This window comes from Nelusetta ayraudi, unplaced genomic scaffold (genome assembly GCF_046127955.1).
Source record: "Nelusetta ayraudi isolate G7.1 ecotype Tasmania unplaced genomic scaffold, CSIRO-AGI_Nayr_v1 ptg000018l, whole genome shotgun sequence".
Lineage (NCBI taxonomy): Eukaryota > Metazoa > Chordata > Actinopteri > Tetraodontiformes > Monacanthidae > Nelusetta > Nelusetta ayraudi.
In genome coordinates this window covers 4,147,920-4,169,768 of record NW_027466068.1, presented here as the reverse complement: position 1 = coordinate 4,169,768, position 21,849 = coordinate 4,147,920, and the positions used below count along the sequence as shown (strand labels likewise).

Genomic DNA, 21,849 nt, shown 5'->3' with positions numbered 1-21,849 from the left:
GTTCTCAGTCTCCTGGCCTCAGTCTCCTGTTCTCAGTCTCCTGGCCTCAGTCTCCTGTTCTCAGTCTCCTGGCCTAGATCTCCTGGCCTCAGTCTCCTGGCCTCGCTCTCCTGGCCTCAGTCTCCTGGCCTCGCTCTCCTGTTCTCAGTCTCCTGGCCTCAGTCTCCTGGCCTCGGTCTCCTGGCCTCGGTCTCCTGTTCTCAGTCTCCTGGCCTCGGTCTCCTGTTCTCAGTCTCCTGGCCTCAGTCTCCTGTTCTCAGTCTCCTGGCCTCAGTCTCCTGTTCTCAGTCTCCTGGCCTCGGTCTCCTGTTCTCAGTTTCCTGGCCTCAGTCTCCTGTTCTCAGTCTCCTGGCCTCGGTCTCCTGTTCTCAGTCTCCTGGCCTCAGTCTCCTGTTCTCAGTCTCCTGGCCTCGGTCTCCTGGCCTCAGTCTCCTGTTCTCAGTCTCCTGGCCTCAGTCTGCTGTTCTCAGTCTCCTGGCCTCGGTCTCCTGTTCTCAGTCTCCTGTTCTCAGTCTCCTGGCCTCGGTCTCCTGGCCTCAGTCTCCTGGCCTTAGTCTCCTGGCCTCGGTCTCCTGTTCTCAGTCTCCTGGCCTCAGTCTGCTGTTCTCAGTCTCCTGGCCTTGGTCTCCTGTTCTCAGTCTCCTGGCCTCAGTCTGCTGTTCTCAGTCTCCTGGCCTCGGTCTCCTGGCCTCGGTCTCCTGGCCTCAGTCTCCTGGCCTCGGTCTCCTGTTCTCAGTCTCCTGGCCTCAGTCTCCTGGCCTCAGTCTCCTGTTCTCAGTCTCCTGGCCTCGGTCTCCTGTTCTCAGTCTCCTGGCCTCAGTCTCGTGTTCTCAGTCTCCTGGCCTCGGTCTCCTGTTCTCAGTCTCCTGGCCTCAGTCTCCTGTTCTCAGTCTCCTGGCCTAGATCTCCTGTTCTCAGTCTCCTGTTCTCAGTCTCCTGGCCTCAGTCTCCTGGCCTCGCTCTCCTGGCCTCAGTCTCCTGGCCTCAGTCTCCTGGCCTCAGTCTCCTGGCCTCGGTCTCCTGGCCTCGGTCTTCTGTTCTCAGTCTCCTAGCCTCAGTCTCCTGTTCTCAGTCTCCTGGCCTCGGTCTCCTGTTCTCAGTCTCCTGGCCTCAGTCTCCTGGCCTCGGTCTCCTGGCCTCAGTCTCCTGGCCTCAGTCTCCTGGCCTCAGTCTCCTGTTCTCAGTCTCCTGGCCTCAGTCTCCTGTTCTCAGTCTCCTGTTCTCAGTCTCCTGGCCTCAGTCTCCTGGCCTCAGTCTCCTGGCCTCGGTCTCCTGTTCTCAGTCTCCTGGCCTCAGTCTCCTGTTCTCAGTCTCCTGGCCTCGGTCTCCTGGCCTCAGTTTCCTGGCCTCAGTCTCCTGGCCTCGGTCTCCTGGCCTCGGTCTCCTGTTCTCAGTCTCCTGGCCTCAGTCTCCTGTTCTCAGTCTCCTGGCCTCAGTCTCCTGTTCTCAGTCTCCTGTTCTCAGTCTCCTGGCCTCGGTCTCCTGTTCTCAGTCTCCTGTTCTCAGTCTCCTGGCCTCGGTCTCCTGTTCTCAGTCTCCTGGCCTCAGTCTGCTGTTCTCAGTCTCCTGGCCTTGGTCTCCTGTTCTCAGTCTCCTGGCCTCAGTCTGCTGTTCTCAGTCTCCTGGCCTCGGTCTCCTGGCCTCGGTCTCCTGGCCTCAGTCTGCTGTTCTCGGTCTCCTGTTCTCAGTCTCCTGGCCTTGGTCTCCTGTTCTCAGTCTCCTGGCCTCAGTCTGCTGTTCTCAGTCTCCTGGCCTCAGTCTCCTGGCCTCAGTCTCCTGTTCTCAGTCTCCTGGCCTCGGTCTCCTGTTCTCAGTCTCCTGGCCTCAGTCTCGTGTTCTCAGTCTCCTGGCCTCGGTCTCCTGTTCTCAGTCTCCTGGCCTCAGTCTGCTGTTCTCAGTCTCCTGGCCTCGGTCTCCTGTTCTCAGTCTCCTGTTCTCAGTCTCCTGGCCTTGGTCTCCTGTTCTCAGTCTCCTGGCCTCAGTCTCCTGTTCTCAGTCTCCTGTTCTCAGTCTCCTGGCCTCAGTCTCCTGTTCTCAGTCTCCTGTTCTCAGTCTCCTGTTCTCAGTCTCCTGTCCTCAGTCTCCTGTTCTCAGTCTCCTGGCCTCAGTCTCCTGTTCTCAGTCTCCTGGCCTCAGTCTCCTGTTCTCAGTCTCCTGGCCTCAGTCTCCTGGCCTCCACTCTGCTTCATCTACTGACTGCTACAAAACAAATGGCCAAAAGTCTGCTCCCTCTCTGACTCTGGCTTGGTCCAACCTTTCCCCCACCCGACTGCCACGGAGTCACTAACTCTGGGAGAGTCTTGCTTTGTAACATTAAAACAGGCTGAACGACAGGCCTGGACTGGTTGTTCATATTTAAAATGCAACATGATGAATTGTTCTGCAAGATCATTGTTATGATATGTGTATTTCCACTTCCTACCACAGGGTGTCAGTAAGGTTCATTATTGATGAACGGTGTACATTGTGCATATAGGAGATTTAGATAAGACTTGATGAACACATGTAAAGGAGCTAATGCTCGTGTTCTACATGATGAACAACGTTCTATGATTCCAATAAGAAGAACAAAACAATCGTGAGGAGTTGGACACATTTCTGCGTAATCCCACAAATACGTAGAGACGGAGACATTTCGTTTCTTTATTAATTTTGTAAATGTTGAGCTGGTGTACAGAGTAAATTTGTCAGTAGATGTCCCAGATTTGATTGGATTAAAAGGCTTTTACATTTATATTTTAAGTTCACGTTTGACTCTCCATAACAATAAAAAAATGCAAATGAACCAACAAACCAACAAAAGAAAAAAGGTTAAAATCCCCACAAGACCCCCCATTCATCCCCAGGTTGCAGGCTTTACCAGAACTCAACAGTCTCTTGGTAGCTACAGCTGCATGATGCTTAAAGTACATCCATAACATAACTAGAATCCCATTTGACAAGTAAGGGTGCATAGCATTCTAAGTAAATATATATATTTATATATTTCATATATATATATAGCCTTTTTTTTTTTTTTTTACGTTAAAAACATTTTCTGTGCATGTGCGCAGTTGCATTCCTTATTATTGAGTAATATGCTATTGCGTAAATGTCTTCAATCCATTCTAAAGGAATATACATGTGTTCTCTAGTTTTTGCAACAGTTAATATTTTTGCATGAACTCGGTACATCATGGCATCATCTCAGCCAACCCTCCACCAATGCAGGGCTGACATGCTCCGATGTCACCGCTCCTCCCTCCCTCCCTCCCTCCATCCCTCCCTCCCTCCGCCTGCTCTGCACTCCTCCTGTCAAGCCCTGCTCGGACCGTGAGAGAGCCTCAGAACCGGCTCGCTCTTGCTTTTTGGTAAGAGGGGAGAGGCCGGAGATTTAGGGGTAGGTTGTGTTGAGGAAAAAAATGCTTGTCATCTTGAACGACTAGCCGCCGCCAGAGCCACCGTTGCCCTCTCCAAATATTCCCACCGTGTGTTTGGAGCTTCCAACCCCAATCCCACACCCCCGAACCCGAACCCGAACCCGCCCCGCCCCACCCCTCCCAACCCTGACATCGGCAGTGGATAATTAAGTGTCCTACCTGCTTCATGAATAGACCCAACCATAATGATGAGCCCTTAGAAGAGCACGCCGTCTGCTAAAGCATAAGTGGAACTTCACACGTGTACACTTCTGTGTCGCTTTCAATGACATCAAACCAATGGTGGGTGAGAAAAAGGGAAGTATTCCTAAAGTGTCCAAAAGCTGTTTTGAGGCTTCCCTCTTCAAACCCTCCTCCATAAATTCTTTATTTTTTTTTTTTTAATGTAGGTTGGTAAATAATGTTAATGTTCAACAGCAGATATTGATTTGAAATAACAGCGTGAATACAAGTATCATCTACTAAAGTACGGATACAACACAGATGACTACTTTTATAACAAGACTTACAGTATACCAGGACCTTACATTCTTCATCTCTGGCTGCGAAGCCATTCTAAATAAACATTTATTGATGGGTGATTATTGCAACGTTTCTGTGACTTATTTTTTTTTTCCATAATAAAGCAATTTGTGTGTAACATAAGAGTCTAAAATAAAGTCATGTCGGATATCACGAGAGATGGCACGCGTCTTGAGGTAAATCAACTTTAAAAAAATAACGTGAATCAGAATTACACGCATGATCTGAGAGCCTTTTGCTCTTTGTCCTCCGGCAACATTGTTCCCTGTCACATTATCACAACTTCATCGTGTCCTGAAATCCAGGACTGAAAAGATGATAATGGGATCGCTCGGCGTGCGAACGGATGCACGCGCGTACGTGCAAGTGCACACAATCACACACGTCAAGGTGCAAAAGAATATCTTTAAGGTCAAAACACCATGACTCCACAAGTCTACATTCCCCGATGAGTAACAGAAACGGTAGACAGAAGGAATGGCTGGTATAAAGTAGCAATACTTGCACATTCCCAGTGTCAAACCTTTGTCTTGTTCTTATGGGCAAAAGGACAAAATGTTGCATGCTAATGCGCTGACATCATTTTCTGAGAGGAGTAGCTGTGATAAAACCGACAGGTAAAAAGGCCGATCGCGGGAAGAACATGGACTGTGACCCTCGAAAACCCTCCGTCCGTCATGAACAGACTTGAACCACTGTTATGCGCACACAACACAACACAACACAACCAGACAATCAACCCTTTTTCCTTTTTTCTACCGCAGTTATTGCTTTGCCTGAAGTGCAGCTTTAAGACTGGAACCGAGGCCAAATCAAAAGCCATGAAATGAGAGAGACACGCAGTTGTGGGAAGGGCCGCGCTCACAGTTGCGGGTCAGGATTACAGTTTCTCATCACAGTGATTGGTGACTGACTGCCATATTTGCTACACTCTTCTTTTTAAAAAAAAAAGAAAAGAAAAAAACTACCAAGGAGACAAACATTAAACAGTAAAAGCTCAACACGCTCTTTAACCCGACAGAGGGTTGGTTGCGTTCCCATTGGACCCAGTTGGACCAGTGCTACATTATTACCAGCATCTCAGCTACTTTGTCCTCTTCACATGACATCTTCCCAGTGGGGGTGGTGGTGTTCGTGGTGGTGGCGTGACGCTTGTCGTCGTCGTCGTCTTAACTGCATGATGAGGTCAATCGGGTGGATGCTGACGGTGGGATCCTGCCGCCCCCTCTAGTGGAGGCGGGCGGGACTGCTACATCTACTCTGAGAGGCGAGGGGCTGGAAGAGGTAGGGGGCCAAACGTGTTGTGGCGACTGGCGTCGGGCCTTTTGGCTCTGGTTGACGTAACACACAGCACACAGGGGACACGCAACACACTAGGGGTACACGGAGTGGAGACGTGGAGGGGAGGGGGGCTGTGTGTGTGTGTGTGTGTGTGTGTGTGTGTGTGTGTGTGGGGGGGGTCCTGGCAAGGGCCGAGGTGGGGATTCATCCGTCGACTGCATTTGTGTCTCCGTCACCTTCTCCACAAGGCAAACAGCTCCGAAACGAGAATCGGCATTTAAGAAAAACAACACACACAAAAAAAAAGCGGCTTCACCCCCCCCCCCCCCTTCCCTCCCTCCCCGGTTCCCATCTCCCTCCCCTGCACACAAGAACCGCCCAATGGTGACAGGTCTGTAGTTTCCCCTCCCTCGGCTGTGTGACGTGTCAGGAACAGAAGGCAAAGAGCAACAAAGGAAAGGAACAAACAATGTGACGCACACAAATCCAAACAGACAGGAAGAGCCACACAACACCTGTGTGTCATTGTACCCACAGAGACTTCAAGATAGATAGAACAATATATAGATATAGATATAGATAGATTTTTTTTTTAGGCTCAGATCTAACGAACTGGGGTGGGTGGGGGGGGGGGGAAAGAAAAGAGAAACAGGAAGTGTTGAACCGTGATGGAAGAGCAGCATCAGTGGCGTTGCGGGATGGAACGGCAGGACCATAAGACCACACATGTAACACACAGTCACGCAGAGCAGTTTTTAGTGAAGACAATAATCTGTACAACACCGATTAACCTTTGGGCGGTGGATGTGGCTTCGACTGGACTTTGTGAGCACTGGGGGGCGACGGTGAGGCTCGTCTCAGAGCTGGAAGAGTGTGTCGGGGGTCAGAGGGAGGGAGGGAGGGTGGGTGGGGGGGTCCTGTTGCCTAGAGATAAAGTAATCCTCAGTGTTTCCGGAGTCTCCCGCCGGGTTCGACTCCATTAGCTCCACCCACCCGACCCCATTCACGCGCAAACCCCCTGCCGGGGTCAGGGTACGGGTGTGACACCACACAAACGCATGCATGCCTGTCCATCACAGCATAGCCCCCCACCCCCCGATCCCACCCCCCCACGACCTCCCACCCCCACCCTCATTCATCCCATGTATTTCCCCTCAGTATTTGTATTTAAAGACAGGCCATGCTGCAGCAGTCACTCATGCTGATACAGATAAACAGGAAGCACGTTTTGGTTGCTAGGTTGTTGTTTTTTGTTGTTTGTTCGTGTTTGGTTTTTGTTTTATATGAAATCATGCTTCTAGCCTACTAGTAGATGTATCGCCCCCGACCCATGGTTTCTTTTTTTTTTTTTTTTTTAAAAAAGGAAAAAGAAGAAAAGAAGTTGATAAAAACTACAAGTAGATCTGTATCATTCTTCCACGTCCACCACGCTTGCGATAGTGTCGGTGTCTGTTTCCATTCTCTGCCGTTTCGTCCGCCTCGCTTTTGGTGTTTGATCTCCCCCAGCCTCAGCCGCCGCTGCTGGTCATGTGTCCATGTAGGATGGTTTCGGTGAGGTGGTTGAATCCTGCGCAGGACTCTGTGGGAAGAGCGGAACAAGAGCTGATACGAGGCTGCCGTGTCACCGCCACACAGAGGAAAGTACAGGAAACATGCTTTCTGATAGGACGTGTATCATTTAATCACTATTGCTCATGTGAAAGCATGCTGGAAAAAATGTTTAATGCTGGTACTACTTGGCTGGCAGTATGCTTTCTTGACAGCAGGGGCGACTAAGTCTTAACACACAGGGCCTTTAATTTGAACAACACAGACTATTTATAAGCAAAATTAGTTCTGCAGAAACATGAGCTTGAAATATCAGTCCAAAATATTACAAAGTAACACACACACACACACACACACACACACACACACACACACACACACACACACACACTAAAAGGCTTTAGTTAGCACTTTGCTGCCATACAGCTGTGACCTTGAGGCAAGTTTTTTTTTAGCTTGATGTTTCTGCTGAGTGTGCAGCCGTTCCTTTTGCGTGTGTGTCACATGTGTCTATGGTGTTACTTGTGTTTCATAATGACATCACATTCTAAAGACACTGATACATAGAAAATTATATAGACAACAATATACAAAATGGTATAATATATGTAAAATGTATACATTACAACATATTGTGCTGTGGCACAATGTCAGTTTTATGAAATGGGTTGGCCAGATACTGTAACTTTATGTGGAGGCCAGGGTGGTATTTGTAAACCTGACTACGCTTCTCATCATCCTAACAATAAATGCATCGCCAACTAAGGCTGTTGCACTGTTAGGCAACAATACGGTTTTGGTGTTCCACCCTATGAGATTCAGTGGCTCCATTGAGAAATACATGCATCTGTTCGCTGCACAGCTGTCGGCACTTCAACAGAAACATGTTTGTTCCTATGTTCTCATTTAACCTTCAGTTATTCTAACTATGGATTAGTGCTTTATTTTGTCTTGTTTTTTTGTTGTTGTTTTTTTTTTACATTTGTTCAGTTTAAGATTTGAGGTCAATTTTTGTTGTTGTTGTTGTTGCTGTGCCGCCATTGACATTTCAAATGATTAGTATTGATTTTAAGGTACATTCGGATGCATTTAATCCAGAGGAAAGGATTAAATGGTCCAGACCACACACACCAGAGGAGGCGCTGTGGGTCAGTTGCCCTACCTGCGGAGACTCTGCAGCACTCTGTCTGCCTCACTGCTTAACTCTCCGCAGAGTGGCACATTTCACTATCTGAGCACCTTTCTTCACATCCACAGTATCGGGCTACGTCCAGGGGAGGGAGGGAAGGAGCGGCGGTTGGCAGGAGAGAGGGCAGCAAAGGAGAGGATGAAAGGATGACAGGGCGAAGGGGGCAGAAGAAGGAGAAATCATGGGAATGTTAGTAAGAGAGGTTAGAATAAAGTGTGAATAAAATATGGCACGGGGGGGGAGAGAGGAATGGGAGAGCAGAGGATGGGAATGTTGCCAAAGACGACCAACAGAGGAGGTGGAACAGGGATGTAAGAGACAAATGATTACAGGAAGGGAAAGTGGGGGATCGGGGGAGGGAAGGGAAGAAAAAAAAAGTATGAATAAATAGAAAAGCAAGGACAAAAGTGATGGGAGGAAGTTGAAAAGACAGTTGAGGCCATCAGAAACATATACAGTGTCTGGGAATGGGAGCGTCGCTGCGTCAAATAATATTTAAGAAGGACTTTCTAAGTTTTATTCATATCTCAATGGACACATAGAAAAGAAAAGCACGAAAACGGAAGATGTGAAAATATTCTGCATCGTCTTGAAAGTGCAAATTTGACTGCCGGTTAAATACTATTTGACCCAGAGCTGCAGGTAGGAGGGATACAGCACACAGGCACAGTTGTTGAAGGGCTAAAAGCTTTAATGAGAAAGGAAGAAAATAATGATAATAATGAGGACAGAGTTGGTCATTCGGATCAACTGATGGGGACAGAATGCAAGGAGACACAATCAGCTTGTTCACTTATTAATGGAACACAGAAAATAATGGAAAGAAAAGAAAAGAGTGAAGTGATGACAGGCTGAGTGGTGAAGAGTGTGGCGGCAACTGGCGAGACAAGTGCACTCAGTGCAGCCTCTCGCATGCTGCTGCTGAATATGAATATGAAGATGAAGATGAAGATGAAGATGAGGGAATGATGTTACACAAGTTTGGCGATCCGGCCATCAACCAAACCCTCTTCGAACTCTACTTTCAAACTTGCTGGTGTTTTTTTTTTTTTTTAAGAATCCGCACCAACAGAAAATGATGCTGCCAGGAACGTACAACCAACCACAAAACCCACAAAACCCACAAAAAAAAACAACCCCCTCCTCAGCTGGTCGGTCAAGCTGGAGCTCATGCAGGTTAAACTACTGGGGAGCTGTTAGGCAAAGTTCTTCTGAGGGTTTAGGGGGAGGTTTGACATTAGATGGGAGGTCTAAGCCCGCCTGCGCCCTCTATCTAGCGGAGGTGGAGGTGGAGGTGGGGGTGGGGGTGGGTGGATCAGAAGCCCACCTTGCTGCCGTCTCGGCCCAGGACCGCGTAGCTCATGAACTGCTCGGCGTCGAGCTCCAGCTCGTTGGCGTCCTGCAGGGAGCCCTCGGCGCTCACCTCCTGAATGCCCTCCTCACCTGAGCCCTGGCCTCGCCGCACAACCTTGCGCACAATCTGTCACCGGAGGAGGGGTTGGCGGCGGCGGTGAAGGTAGGGGCGGGGGGAGGGGATGGGGAAAGGGGAGGCAGTGAAATAATCGTTTATGCCCAAATAAAAAATGAGAAAAAACATGCGGATGAACTTTACAATGATTATCGGTTTAAAGGTCCCACATTATATACCTAGAAAATGTATCTTTATTGTTGACCTGGTGGGTCAGCTCTGCACGGAAAGAGCAGGTTTAGCCCTTTGTTTACAGCCTGCAGCAGTTGCCTTCAAGGGGAAGACAAACCAAAAGCCCAAGACAGTAATGTCACTTTCAGCCCCGGGAGGTGTTGTCACTAGCCCATGAAGGATTATTGGCATATTTAATTTTCTTAACAGAACTATATATTTCTTCACAAACAAGAAAAAGTAAAGGGAGGGCTTTTCAAATATCTTGACAGTTAACTGACGACGCAGGAGAAGCAGATGGTTCAATAATAAGTCAACTTTGTATATTATGGGACCTTTAACCATCAATCATTGTGTGGAGAGATGCTGAGTGAACCTTGTGGTGCTCACAGTTTGCGGCAACATAAAACTGAATGCCAATTTTATGTTGTGCCATGAGAAGAAGAAAAAATAAAAGAAGAAGAAAACCTCCACGTGACCGACCTTCTTTGTGATGATGTTTCCGTGTTCGTCTGTGAACTGTTCCTCGCTGACTTGCTCCCCAGGAACGTCCTCAACCTCGTCACCCTGCAGATGGGGAAACAAGTGTGCAATGCACACAGCCGGGTCATTTTTGTTTTTCTGTGGGACACGGACGGCACGGACAGAGCAGTGGAAGGTGGCGAAAGCTTGTAACCTTCTCCAATTCTCAATTCTATTTGTTGATGTGTCCTTTTGAAATCTGTCTGTATTATGACCTTGAGTGTCCTGAAAGGACACTTATTATTATACTTATTATTATTATTATTATGAGGAAAAACAGACGGCAGAGGCAAACAAATGAGGTGAGGAGGTCACAGCGACTGCTGCAGAAGCACGTCAGCCCTCCAAGCTCAACAATATATCCTGCGAGTTCAATAATTACAGCTCATCAGCGTTATGACAACAACTCATGTACCCCCTGCACTGCTATTTATACACCCACAGGCATTCCTGAGGCTGGGGTGGGAGTGGGGCTGGGGTGGGGACGGGGGGGTCTGGCCGGGCCTGCAGACCGAGGTCAAACTGCAGAGTTGGGACTGAGTCGGCTGATACAGTCGGAAAAATAGAAGCAGCACGAGGTCCATGGGGTATTTAAAAGGAAGCGACATGTTGCCCCGCCCACTAACACCTGAGTAGCCCGCCATGAGGTCAGCGACACAACTGAAGCAAACACATTGTCCCTGAACAGAGTCTAACTGTGGACATTTTATTGTATTTCTTAATTTCTTTTTCATTCATGGAATTGTTCTTCTTCTGCACTGTATATGCTGCTGTAATTATGCAAATTTCCCCAACGAGGGATCAATGAAGTCATTCTACTCTATCCTATTCGCTGCTGCTGCCGTGATCGCTACATCCAGTAGCGCTAGCAAACTCATGCACGAAGCCACACGACACACTAAAGTCACACTCCGCTGGTGCACCCGCCGCAAAGAGAGAAAATCTCTCCCGGGTCCAGGTCTCCCGGGCCGGGCGTGCGGGCTCGCTGTACCTTGAGGATGACCCTGCGGCGGACCACCCTGGTGGTGACGTTCTCCTCCTCGTCCGCGACGCCCTCGGCCTCGCCCAGCTCGTGGTCCAGCTGCTTGTGCACGTAGGTGAGCACGGAGCGCACCGAGCCGCTGGCGATGTGCAGCACGTTCTGGCAGCTGATGACCAGGAAGGCCAGCAGCACCAGGCTGAAGAGCAGCTCTGTCACCAGCGCCCACATGGCTCAGCTCCGGGTGAGTCCCAGCAGAGCAGCAGCAGCAGCAGCAGCAGCAGCAGCTACGACCAGCCCAGTGCTCCTCCTACTCCTCCTCCTCCTCCTCTGAGGTGACAGCTGCTCCTCCGTTACTGCTTCACTTGACGGGTTTATTTCCTCGTTTCTCTCTTACTTCACTGCCATCAGCTGCCTCACTGTGGCCCACTGCTGCTCCACCTCTCTTCTCCACTCCTTCCTTCCTTCCTGCTCCTGTCCCTTCACTGTCAGAGGAACCCACCAGTCAGTGGGTTCCAACCCTGGGCAGCTGTGCCTGCCCTCTGACCATGTGATCTGTGGGCTTTAAATACCTCCTGGCTGCGAGAACACAAAGGAAACACGTCCTCTGGCTTCCCGCTGGTGTGAACTACTGTTACGACTTGGCGGGACCATGATGTCGCAGGTGCACATAGCCAGGATGAAGCGAACCCCTCCCGAGTGCTGAAAGGAATCAATCACTTTCCACCCAACACGCATAGGCAATATATCTCTGCAGGGACAGAAACAAGGCTTGTGTCCCTCTCACACACTGTCAGAGACACGCCTGCCCTTTGAGGGTGTGACTTGGCGCTGGTGTGTAGAAGAAGGTTGACACATGGGTACGACTGGGTTCGGTCGGGGCTCATGTTACAGGAGCGGCTGCAGTGGCTGCTGGAGTCTCTATATTTGGCCAGACTCGCTGCTTGAGGCCATCTTGGGCCTGCGGGGGGCGTATGTGGTTGTGAGAGTGAGATTGTTTGCTTTGTATGTTGAAGGTCCAGTGTGTTAGAATTTGGCCTGACTACCTACGTTTTATAAAATATAATAATAAAAGTGTATCCTCGCAATACAATAAAAGTAATTTGGTTTTCTTACCCATAGAACGGTTCTTATATATACTGTAGATATAAGAACATACAAAGATCAATAAGGGTTTTACTCCCAGTTAGTTGCCATATTTCTAAGGAAGCCTGGTGTGGACAATCCAGCTGCCTGGCAGTGTGTTTTATATTTACGGGGAACGCTGGCTACCTCAAATAAACCAACAAAGAAGAATGTGAACAAGGCACCCACGTTTGTGTGCGCAGGCCACCGTAGTTCACTGGCAAACTTGGAAGAGGGAGGGTGAGTGAAAGAGCGCTGCAAAACAATGTCACCACTTGATGTCACTGTTTCTTCTGAAAATCTCCAAATATAACACACTGGACCTTTAAGGGCTGCGATAAATCTTCGGCCAAAGTATTCCCTCTCTTTGCCCTCGGATGAGAGAAGGAGCACGAAAAACGTTACGCACGTGTCGAACAATCAATGGTCCTCGAAAATATGGATGAAATAGGTAAGTTATGTGTAGGTAAGTCATTTGTCCGGTACATCCCATCAGGACGGCGTTCAGTTGCATTAAAGCCGTCTTCAGTTCAGTTCTTATGAGACTGAAGACTCACTGATGATTGTTTTTTTTTTCTCACTGTTGTTTAAATGTAAAATCTCTACGAAACATGAAGGTCTCTTTTCCTACACGTGTAATGCTACTGCATAGACCTGATGTTCAATCAGTGATGTTTAATCTTTAATCTTTGGTGCAATCACTTTTTTGGGAATGCAATACATATTTTAGTGGAATATATCTTAGATTTAATTTGTTTTGATTTTTTTCTCTGTTTTTCGCATTCCTTAAGAGTTTTCAGTCTTATATATATATACATATATATATATATGTATATATATATATATATATAGTGTATATAGATTAGTTTAGACTTTTATTTAGATTTACTTTTTAGATACATTTCTTTGGTACTTATGGTGTATTTAAAGATCGTTAAGGTTAAATTATGTATACAAAGTCAGGAAAAGAAACACTTGCACAAATATTTAATCTGTTTACTTATTATATAGACGCTTTTAGAGGCCAAAGGTAACTTGTGTTAATAAATTAATGAATGAATGGATTTATAAATGTATAAATGAATGTTGAATATTTATTTAGGGTGAGGAGCTCGACCGGGGCCATGCAGGGAAGTCTGGGTGTCTCTGCTGAGACTGTTGCACCCGTGACCCAACTCCGGATAAGCAGCGGAAGATGGATGGATGGAAATATTTATGCAAGTTTTTCCTCTCTTGATGTTTGCATACATTATTTTGGCCGAACTGTTGCAGCACAGAAATTTCCCCCGTTATGGGACAAATAAAGTCTCTCTAAACCAATCCAATCTGAAGTCTATCGAAAGGTATGCACACTTACACGTCATGGCGCGCACACACACACAGACGCACGTACACACGTCTCACCTGCCCCTTCAGGCGCATGTCGTCCCAGGCCCGCAGCTCCGGCACTCTGTGCGGGAAGCCCAGGCCCTTCTCGAAAGGCTGCGTCCCCCTGAAGTGGCCCCGCAGGATCTCCGAGTGGCCCATGTCCCTGACGGGCTGCAGCAGGGCCTCGGAGGGGGACATCAGGTGGGAGGCGTCTCCATCCACGGCGTTGCACAGCGACGATGACATGACGGCGTCCACGGCCTGCCGGGTTCTGGGCTGAGAGCCCAGCCAGGCTTGCGTCTGCTCGCTGACGGGGACCAGCCGGGGGCCGGCGCTCTGCTGCCCCTGCAGGTAGGACAGGAAAGAGCCGCCGCCACCGCCGCTGCCGTTCCCTGACCTGAGCAGAGCAAAAGAGTAAGAAAAGTAAGAAAAAATAAATAGATGAATGGATAAAAAGCCATGTGGCACCAACTCAGGGGGGGTAAACTTTTTGACTGGTGGGCCACGGATTCTAAAATTTGACAGAGGGGCCGGAGCAGGAGCAGGTGGTTGGAGGAGGAAAAAATATATCATGTGAGATGTAGAAAACATGTGCTTTCATGTCTATTGAAAATTAACAAAAGCATTGCAACAAAATGTGTGTCCCACGGTATTCAGCTCTTTATTGAAGTGACTCTTAAAACACTGAAAAAGGGATGAAAATAAGCTATTTTATGACTTACTTACTATTAATATAATTTATTCAAGTTCGGAGGGCCAGATTGAAAAGCTTAAAGTGGCCGCATATGGCCTTCGTTTGCCCAGGCCTGCACCGACTCCTCAGACGGGACTCACCTGTCTCCATTCTGATCTGCCACGCAGCTCAGACCCGGCGACTCACTCAGCCGAGCGAACACCCTTTGCTGCCCTGCAACAAGAGAGAGCCCTTCCACTGAGCCCGAGCTTCCTCCTCCTCCTCCCCCTCCTCCTCCCGCTCGTCCTCCTCCTTCGCCACCAGCGGTGCTGGTGAAGGCCGAGACCTCCGAGCTGCCCTCTGACCCCAGACCTCCGTAGCTCAGCCCGTTCAGATTGAGGCTGCCGGCGATGGTGCCGCCCAACGACGCCGGCGTGGCCGTGCTGAGTGAGTCCACGCCCATCTCCGAGTCGTCCTCGCCCCCCTCGCCTCCGCCCCCCCCTCCGCTGGCCCCGCTGGCCGGCCGCCCCAGACTCCCGTACGGCAGTCCAAGCAGGCCCTCCGAGTCGTCGGCGTTGCTGCACTCCAGCGAGGAGTCCTCCACCGGCACCAGGGATGGGCTGTTGCCCGACGGCCACACCTGCACGTCAGACATCTCCATGAGCGTGTCTTCCTCGGTGGTGGCGATGGGCGCGCAGTCCAGGCTGGACACCTCCTGCCAGTAGGGCTCGGAGCCCAGCGGCGAGGGCAGGCTGTACTGCAGGGACGCCGGCGACAGGAGGTCTTCCTGCGCCAGGCCGTAACCTGGAGCGAGACAGAGAGATGGAACGCTAACACCCGGGACCCCCGCCCCGCCCCCCCCGCCTCGCTCAACGCCTCGCCGCCCCCGCAGCACCGGGACAACTGGGACGGGGGTAGAGTGCCCCCCTGCCCAGGAGCAGGGCTTTCAGGGGAGGGAGTGGAGGAGGCTGAGAGGACACATGGGACAATGTAAGAGGAGGGGGTGGGGGTGGAGGAGGGAGGGGGGGGGTCAAGACAATGGGTGTTGGTGTGGATCAGGGGTCACCAACCTTTTTGAACCTACGAGTTTCTTTTTTTGGGTACTAAGTCATATGGAGGGCAACTAGTTTGCTGCTATTACTCTGCTCAAATAACACATTTTATTAGCCAGCATCAGAATAGAATAGAATAGAATAGATATACTTTATTGATCACAAATTGGGAAATTATGCACATTATTATTATTATTATTATTATTATTATTATTATTATTATTATTATTATTATTATTATTATCATCAATGATACCCATCTATGTGAAGACACTGAAAACGTTAATGAGTTCTCACAATAATGACCAACAATGACTTCACAAGGTGCCCGCGGGCGCCGCGTTGGTGACCCCTGGTGTAAGAGGGTGCAAGGAGCTTTCAATGAGAGAAGCTTCTTCTTCTTTTTAAGACAGTGTGATTGGTCGAGCCCAGAGCCGCAGCAGCAGCAGCAGCAGCAGCAGCAGCAGCAGCAGCAGTAACAGGGCTGAAAAACGAAAAGGCAAAGATTTGGACCAATAGCGGCGACTGCTGCTGCTCTGCTGGCTGCCACCTGCAGGAGGAGCCGGCAGGTGTCACTGGCTCCGCCCCCCTCCCGCCGAGAACCTGGGGCTCGGACACACACCTCCTGTGCAGCAGGGACACGCGCACGCATGCCGTTTCTGTTTTTGTTTTTTCAAAGCTCGTCCTCCAATACAGGGCGGGCGCGCGCACGCACACGCACCACACGCACACGCAGACGCGCTCGCACGCATGTATTCAAACTCACTCGGAGAACAGGCAGGTTAATACAGTCGTCAGGCTGGGGGGGAGCATGCTCGCAGGCAGGCACACACACACACGCACGCACACACACGCGCACACACACACACACACACACACACACACACACACACACACACACTTAAGTCTCGTTGACATATAATCTGCCCATTTCATGTCATAAAAGTACACAGATGCTGGTTATTGTCTCGCTTGCCTGCATAACTCTCGACACACTCATGAACTGGTGTTTTAAATCAAGGGGACTCAGGTCACCCCCCCACAATCCTCCTTGTGCACACTCGAAGCATTATGACGATGTGTTTGTCTTTGTCTTTTTTCGGGTGGGGGTGTAAATGCCTGGTATGAAAATGCAAACTTTGCTGGCTGCTGTTAAAATCCATTCTGAAAAACGATGCCTCGTTTTTAGATTTTCGTTGTCTGTTTTTTGCAGACAAATTAGATGGTCTTCTCGTCAAGATGTTATGGATGAATGGCGATAAAGGCAGAGCCAGGTGTCGCTTGGTTCAGGGATGTCGTTTGGTGTTTTGTAGGAGACAATGCAGCGCATGCAGCAGCAGCGGCAGGGGCGGCAGCAGCAGCAGCAGCAGGATCAGGGATCGGGATACGAGTCATTCACTGTCTGCGTGTGAGCGCCGGCTGTAACTTGACTCACAGCTGGCAGAGCTGCTGTCAAAAGCTGCTGAGAGCACAGGGGATATTTGTGACAGCGAGCAGCCAGAAACACCCCTCGTCCTACTTTCAGATTTGACTTTGACTTCCCGGCTGCCGCCTACTGGCTGGAGAGAACCTGCGGCGCGCAACTTGTAGGACATTGTAAAAGTGCTTACAGGTGTAAATAGTTCATTTAAGGCGGAGAACTTGTCCTACAATTTCCTTACTTCTGGCCGTCTACATATGTATCGTTTGCATATTGAACTGCTTAAAGGCAAATGAGATCACCAGGACTGTGTTTTCAGGAGGGTATTTTCATAGAGGAAGCAGTTAGAGACTGGATGGCTGATGTTATTATTTTGTGGAAGAATGAATGAATGAATGAATGAATGAATGAATGAATGAATGAAAAATGTGCCACCGCTGACCCCCAGCTTTCACGACACTGTTACGAAATGTGAAACGTAAACACATACACTGACACTGGGCACACGTGTATGTATGGAATACGGGAAGTGTAACGTGTACAACATGAACACAGGGCCTAAAACACACACACTGTTGGTCACTGTTGTCCAACTCACACTGACTAGTTGGTGAGTTTGTGTCGAACAATAAGCACGGGTAACACTGAGGGGCAAATACGACATTGAATACACTTAAAGTACATTTACAGGAACATTAAACAGATGTTTAACACAAAACAACCCATCATATGGACATAAATATGGACACAACTCTTTCTTTCTTTCTTTTTCTTTTCTTCATCTTCTTTTTTTCACAGCTACGATTCATAAAACAACCACAACATTCACACATGAACCGAACAAACTCATGTCAAATTTCACCAAAAAAAGGATTTGTCCCCTTTTTTGACTCTCCCCTGGGGAGAAACACCGACTGACTGACTGACTGACTGGCTGACTGACTGGCTGACTGACTGACTGAGAGCTCATTCATTTTTTCAGCAGGTCATGCGCAGATAAACACACGTCTGTCAGCCATGCAGTGTTTGGTGTAAAGTGCAGCGTCGGAGTGTTTATAAGCAAAGCAAGCAAGCAAGCACTGCATTTCTTACTGTACCTCAGCTCAGTGTCTCCGTGCGAACAAAGGGGGGCGCCAAGACACAGGCACAGGCACATGCACATGCACATGCACACTACACAGGCAGGGAAGAGCAGGAAGAGCAGGCAGATTAAAACAGGGTGATGGTCACAGACAAGAAACAGAGAGCGAGGGGTCACCTTCCCCATCCCAGTGGGTGCTGAGTACACAGTCTGTGTGAGGGGTGCAGACAGTAAAAAAGTGGGGTTTTCAGTAGCAAAAAAAGAAGGACGAAAAAATATGCACGACTAGTCTCCAAAAAAAAAAAACAACGCAAAAAAAAAAACGAGGTAAAGATGTGGGTCAGAGATCAACATGAGGCCGGAGGTCATGAGGTCAGAGTTTGGAGAGGAGTGAGAAGGAGGACGAGTAGGATTGGCTAGGCTGCATAGGATGACATGTCCAGAGAAACACACACACACACACACACACACACACACACACACCCACACACACATACACATACAGAGAGAGAGAGAGAGAGAGAGAGAGAGAGAGAGAGAGAGAGAGAGAGAGAGGGAGGGACAGATCCACAGGGAAAGACAACAGGGGGTCTGCCAGCAGGACATTCAGCGCAACCACCATCGACCCCCACGACCTTCAAACTGCCCTTCATGCAAACCGCAGGGAGGCGGCGCCTCACGCTGCCACTTCCTTTAATCCAACACTGATCTGACCGAGTCGACCTTTACCCATGACGATGGATCAGAGACAAATCTGACCGTTAGAAAACAAAGCAAATGGTATCGTAAAAACAGAGGAGAGCTCGAACTAATAATGCTGAGAAGGCGACACCGCCGAAAGATTTGAAAAATATTTGTTCATACTGAAGCCTGGAATATTTTTGATGACCCAACGTGGTGTTTTTTGTTGCCAGGAGTTTAATCAAAGCTGTTTTTTTTGGAGCAGAATGGTGATAAGGAGCTCGTGTTGTGGGAGCAGCTCTCCAGTCCACAGATTAGAGAGGCAAGCATCAGCACTTCTGGAGCTGCGGCGTCTATCAGCTAACGCCACTCACATACACAGTGAAGACACTGGAGCAATGCAGTGGTTGAGTGATTTGGCTTCAGAGAGCAACGGACAAGTCGGGCTGCCTGTGTCCCTCTTACTTCTGGTCTCTTATTCAGGACGCTGCTTTTGTCCTGTGTTGACTGTTCGGACGTGACCATATTTTGTGTCTGCAGGAAATGTGAAGCTAGAAATAAACCTCATCAAAGTTTATGCTTTTAGGGATATATCTAATTAAAATCAAGAACAAAATGTGCTAAATATTTCTGTTACTATACTTGACACTTTGACAGTTTTAGTTCATGTCATTTTTAAATTCCACCAATGCATGTGGGATTAAAAAAAGTCTGCTCTATTCTATTCTATTCTATTCTATTTAATTCCATTGTAGTTGTTTTGAAGCAGCTTTATGTAGGTGTTTTTCAACCTTAAAATTACAGCTTCAATATCAATATTTCACAGATTCAATGATGGCTCGTAAAGAGTAATAAAAAAAAAAAAAAAATGTACCACTGCCAGTGAGACGGCGCCCTCGGTTGGCCCAGTTACAGGATCATGCAACTTTGGTTGCCTGCCCAGCACCGTCTAGCAAGTACTGGCCTCGCTGCACTTCACTGGCCACTGTCAACACCTCTCACCCAGCAATAATAAGCTCATGATGTCGGGGCCACGACAGAAGTTGCTGTCGGCAGAGGTGGCAAAAGCATTCACACTCAAGTGTGGATGCTTGTGCAAAAAATACTCTGATAAAAGTAAAAGTTCTTGTTCATCTCCTTTACTCAAGTAACAGTAAGAATGTATTGGTTCTGAACTGTACTTAAGTAAAATGTAATTTTTTAAAAAAAATTTGTAATTAATGAAACAATAAATAAATGTTGATTAGCTGAGGGACCCATACAATTATGATTAGTTAGTTTTAAATTTAAAAACACAACAGTGTTATTCAAAAGCTCCACTCCAAGAAACAACAGCTGTATTAATAAGTGAATTTCTTTTAACATCTGTGAAGGTTCTCAATCATCCAGGTCATCTTAATGTAGCAGGGTTAGTTGGGGCAATTTGTAACTTTTTAACACTTTGAACCACACACGTAATGATGTAAGAAGTAGAAAGTACAGATATTTTTTGTACAAATATCGTGAGTAAAAGTAAAAGAAGTACTAAAGTAAAATATGGATACCTAAAAAAAAATCTGCTTAAGTGCAGTAACAAAGTTTTAGTACTTTGTTACTTTACACGTCCTTGCCTCCACCTCTGGCTGTCGGTGGAGGCAAAGGGAGGGAGGTGTTTCATCTGTGATCATTAATCGGACAGAGGAGATTTATTTTTGTGTAAGATAATAAAACCATTAAAAGAGGCCACTGGGTTCAAACACTGACCATTACAGCGGGAGGCAGGAAGCCAGACAGTGAGGAACGACGAGACGAGGTTGATGGGTGTCAGATTCACTGCGGCTGTGATCTGAGCGGCCGCGGCTCCGTCCTTTTGCCCTCATGGTTGCACCTCCATGCATCGCTACATCTCTGGCCATTGCTCCAGTAAAAAACTGGAGCAAAAACACAGCAACGCGACAGGGTAGAGCCCGTCCGCGTAGGAGTTGTGGCCCTCACAGGCGTGGAGGTGAACATGGAGTCAAGACGATGTAGGATGTGCACGTGTGAAGCAAACCATGAGGAAAAGGAGCAGAGACTGACGGCTGGTGGGGCCAGTTTAGGTTCAGTAGACTTTGGAATATGTGACTTGGTCATGTATGACAACCTGTCCTTTTTTTTTTTTAACTGAACAACTTTAAAGGTCTAGAGTGTAATATTTGGCTTGATTAATGATTTTTATATGGGTAAAAGCTCAATGTACTGCCAATAAATACATTAATAAAAGTAATTTGGTTTTCCTACCCTTAGAACCGTTCCCATAAATATAAGTATGCATATAAATATGTATATATAAATACATACATATACTGTATATATGAAGATACATAGATTAAGATTCTTGCATCCACTTAGCTGCCATCTTGCACAGCCATATTTCTAAGGAAGCCTGGTGTGGACAATCCAGGAGCATGACAGCGTGTTTGGTATTTAGGGTGCACGCTCGCATCTTCAAATAAACCAACGAAGAAGAAGGTGGATGAGGTATCCAGGTTTGTGTGCGCAGGCCACTGTAGCTCACTGGCAAGCTCAGGAGGGGGAGGGAGAGTGAAAGAGTGCTACTATCTAAAATGTAACCACTTGAAGTCGCTGTTTCTTCTTCAAAATCTCCAAATATTACTGACTGGGATATTAAATTGTCTTTAAATCAGAGTTAATGGGCATTTTTTAGTGAGCAGAACGTCGTTAAACACATTGTGTTATTTTCTCAGTCCCTCTGCCTGTTGCCCAAAGTTGATCATTTGTGGTAGCTTTTATCAGCGACGGGGCCGTTAAGACATTCAATGAGAAAAAGTGAAGGCATCCAAACGCTGGGCGGCAGCAAACACTTTGTTTTTGATTTGAGGGAATAATGGGAAAAATATCTGGTAGCAGGATTCTGAGGTCGAGGCCAAACACGATGTTAGGACGGTGGAGGGGCAGTTGGGGGTTAAGGGGAAGAGGGGGTGGGGGGGGCATAAAATGTGAACTCACCATTGGTCAAACCAGGAGAAAGATGCTCTCTGTCGTGGTGCCGGTGTCTGTTGAGGTCACGTGACCCCTGTCTGGCCGGTGGCGGCGGCGCCCCCTGCTGGCCCTCCAGCATGTTGACGATGTCCAGACGGTCGATGCTCTTCAGAGCCGCGTACAGGCTCTCCACTGCAGCGAGCGACGACACGTAGAGGAGGAGGTGAGACACACAAGGACCAAGCGACCAAGAGGAAGAAGAGGAAGAAAGAGCAAGAAATAGAAAAAAAACAGAAAAACAGGAGGAAGAGAAAAAAAGAACAATTTTCAGCCAAAGGTTATGACCTTTTCATTTCAGTGGGAGCGACACTGGTTGTGAAACTGGTTCT

At 48.1% G+C, this 21,849-nt stretch overlaps 1 protein-coding gene across 1 annotated transcript in view; it reads right to left on the bottom strand.

The window, feature by feature from the left end:
• Positions 1-2,629: 2,629 nt before the first annotated feature.
• The window catches only part of LOC142887971 (ankyrin-1-like), a 56,542-nt gene continuing 37,322 nt past the window's right edge, over positions 2,630-21,849 (bottom strand). Inside the window, exons 38-44 of the mRNA XM_076025968.1 lie at positions 21,488-21,652; positions 14,427-15,069; positions 13,629-13,989; positions 10,082-10,165; positions 9,287-9,439; positions 7,933-8,034; positions 2,630-6,801 (exon numbers count right to left, since the gene is read on the bottom strand). Of these exons, the coding sequence (XP_075882083.1) occupies positions 7,963-8,034; positions 9,287-9,439; positions 10,082-10,165; positions 13,629-13,989; positions 14,427-15,069; positions 21,488-21,652 (1,478 nt within the window). The 3' untranslated portion in view covers positions 2,630-6,801; positions 7,933-7,962. The remainder of the gene's footprint in view (positions 6,802-7,932; positions 8,035-9,286; positions 9,440-10,081; positions 10,166-13,628; positions 13,990-14,426; positions 15,070-21,487; positions 21,653-21,849) is intronic.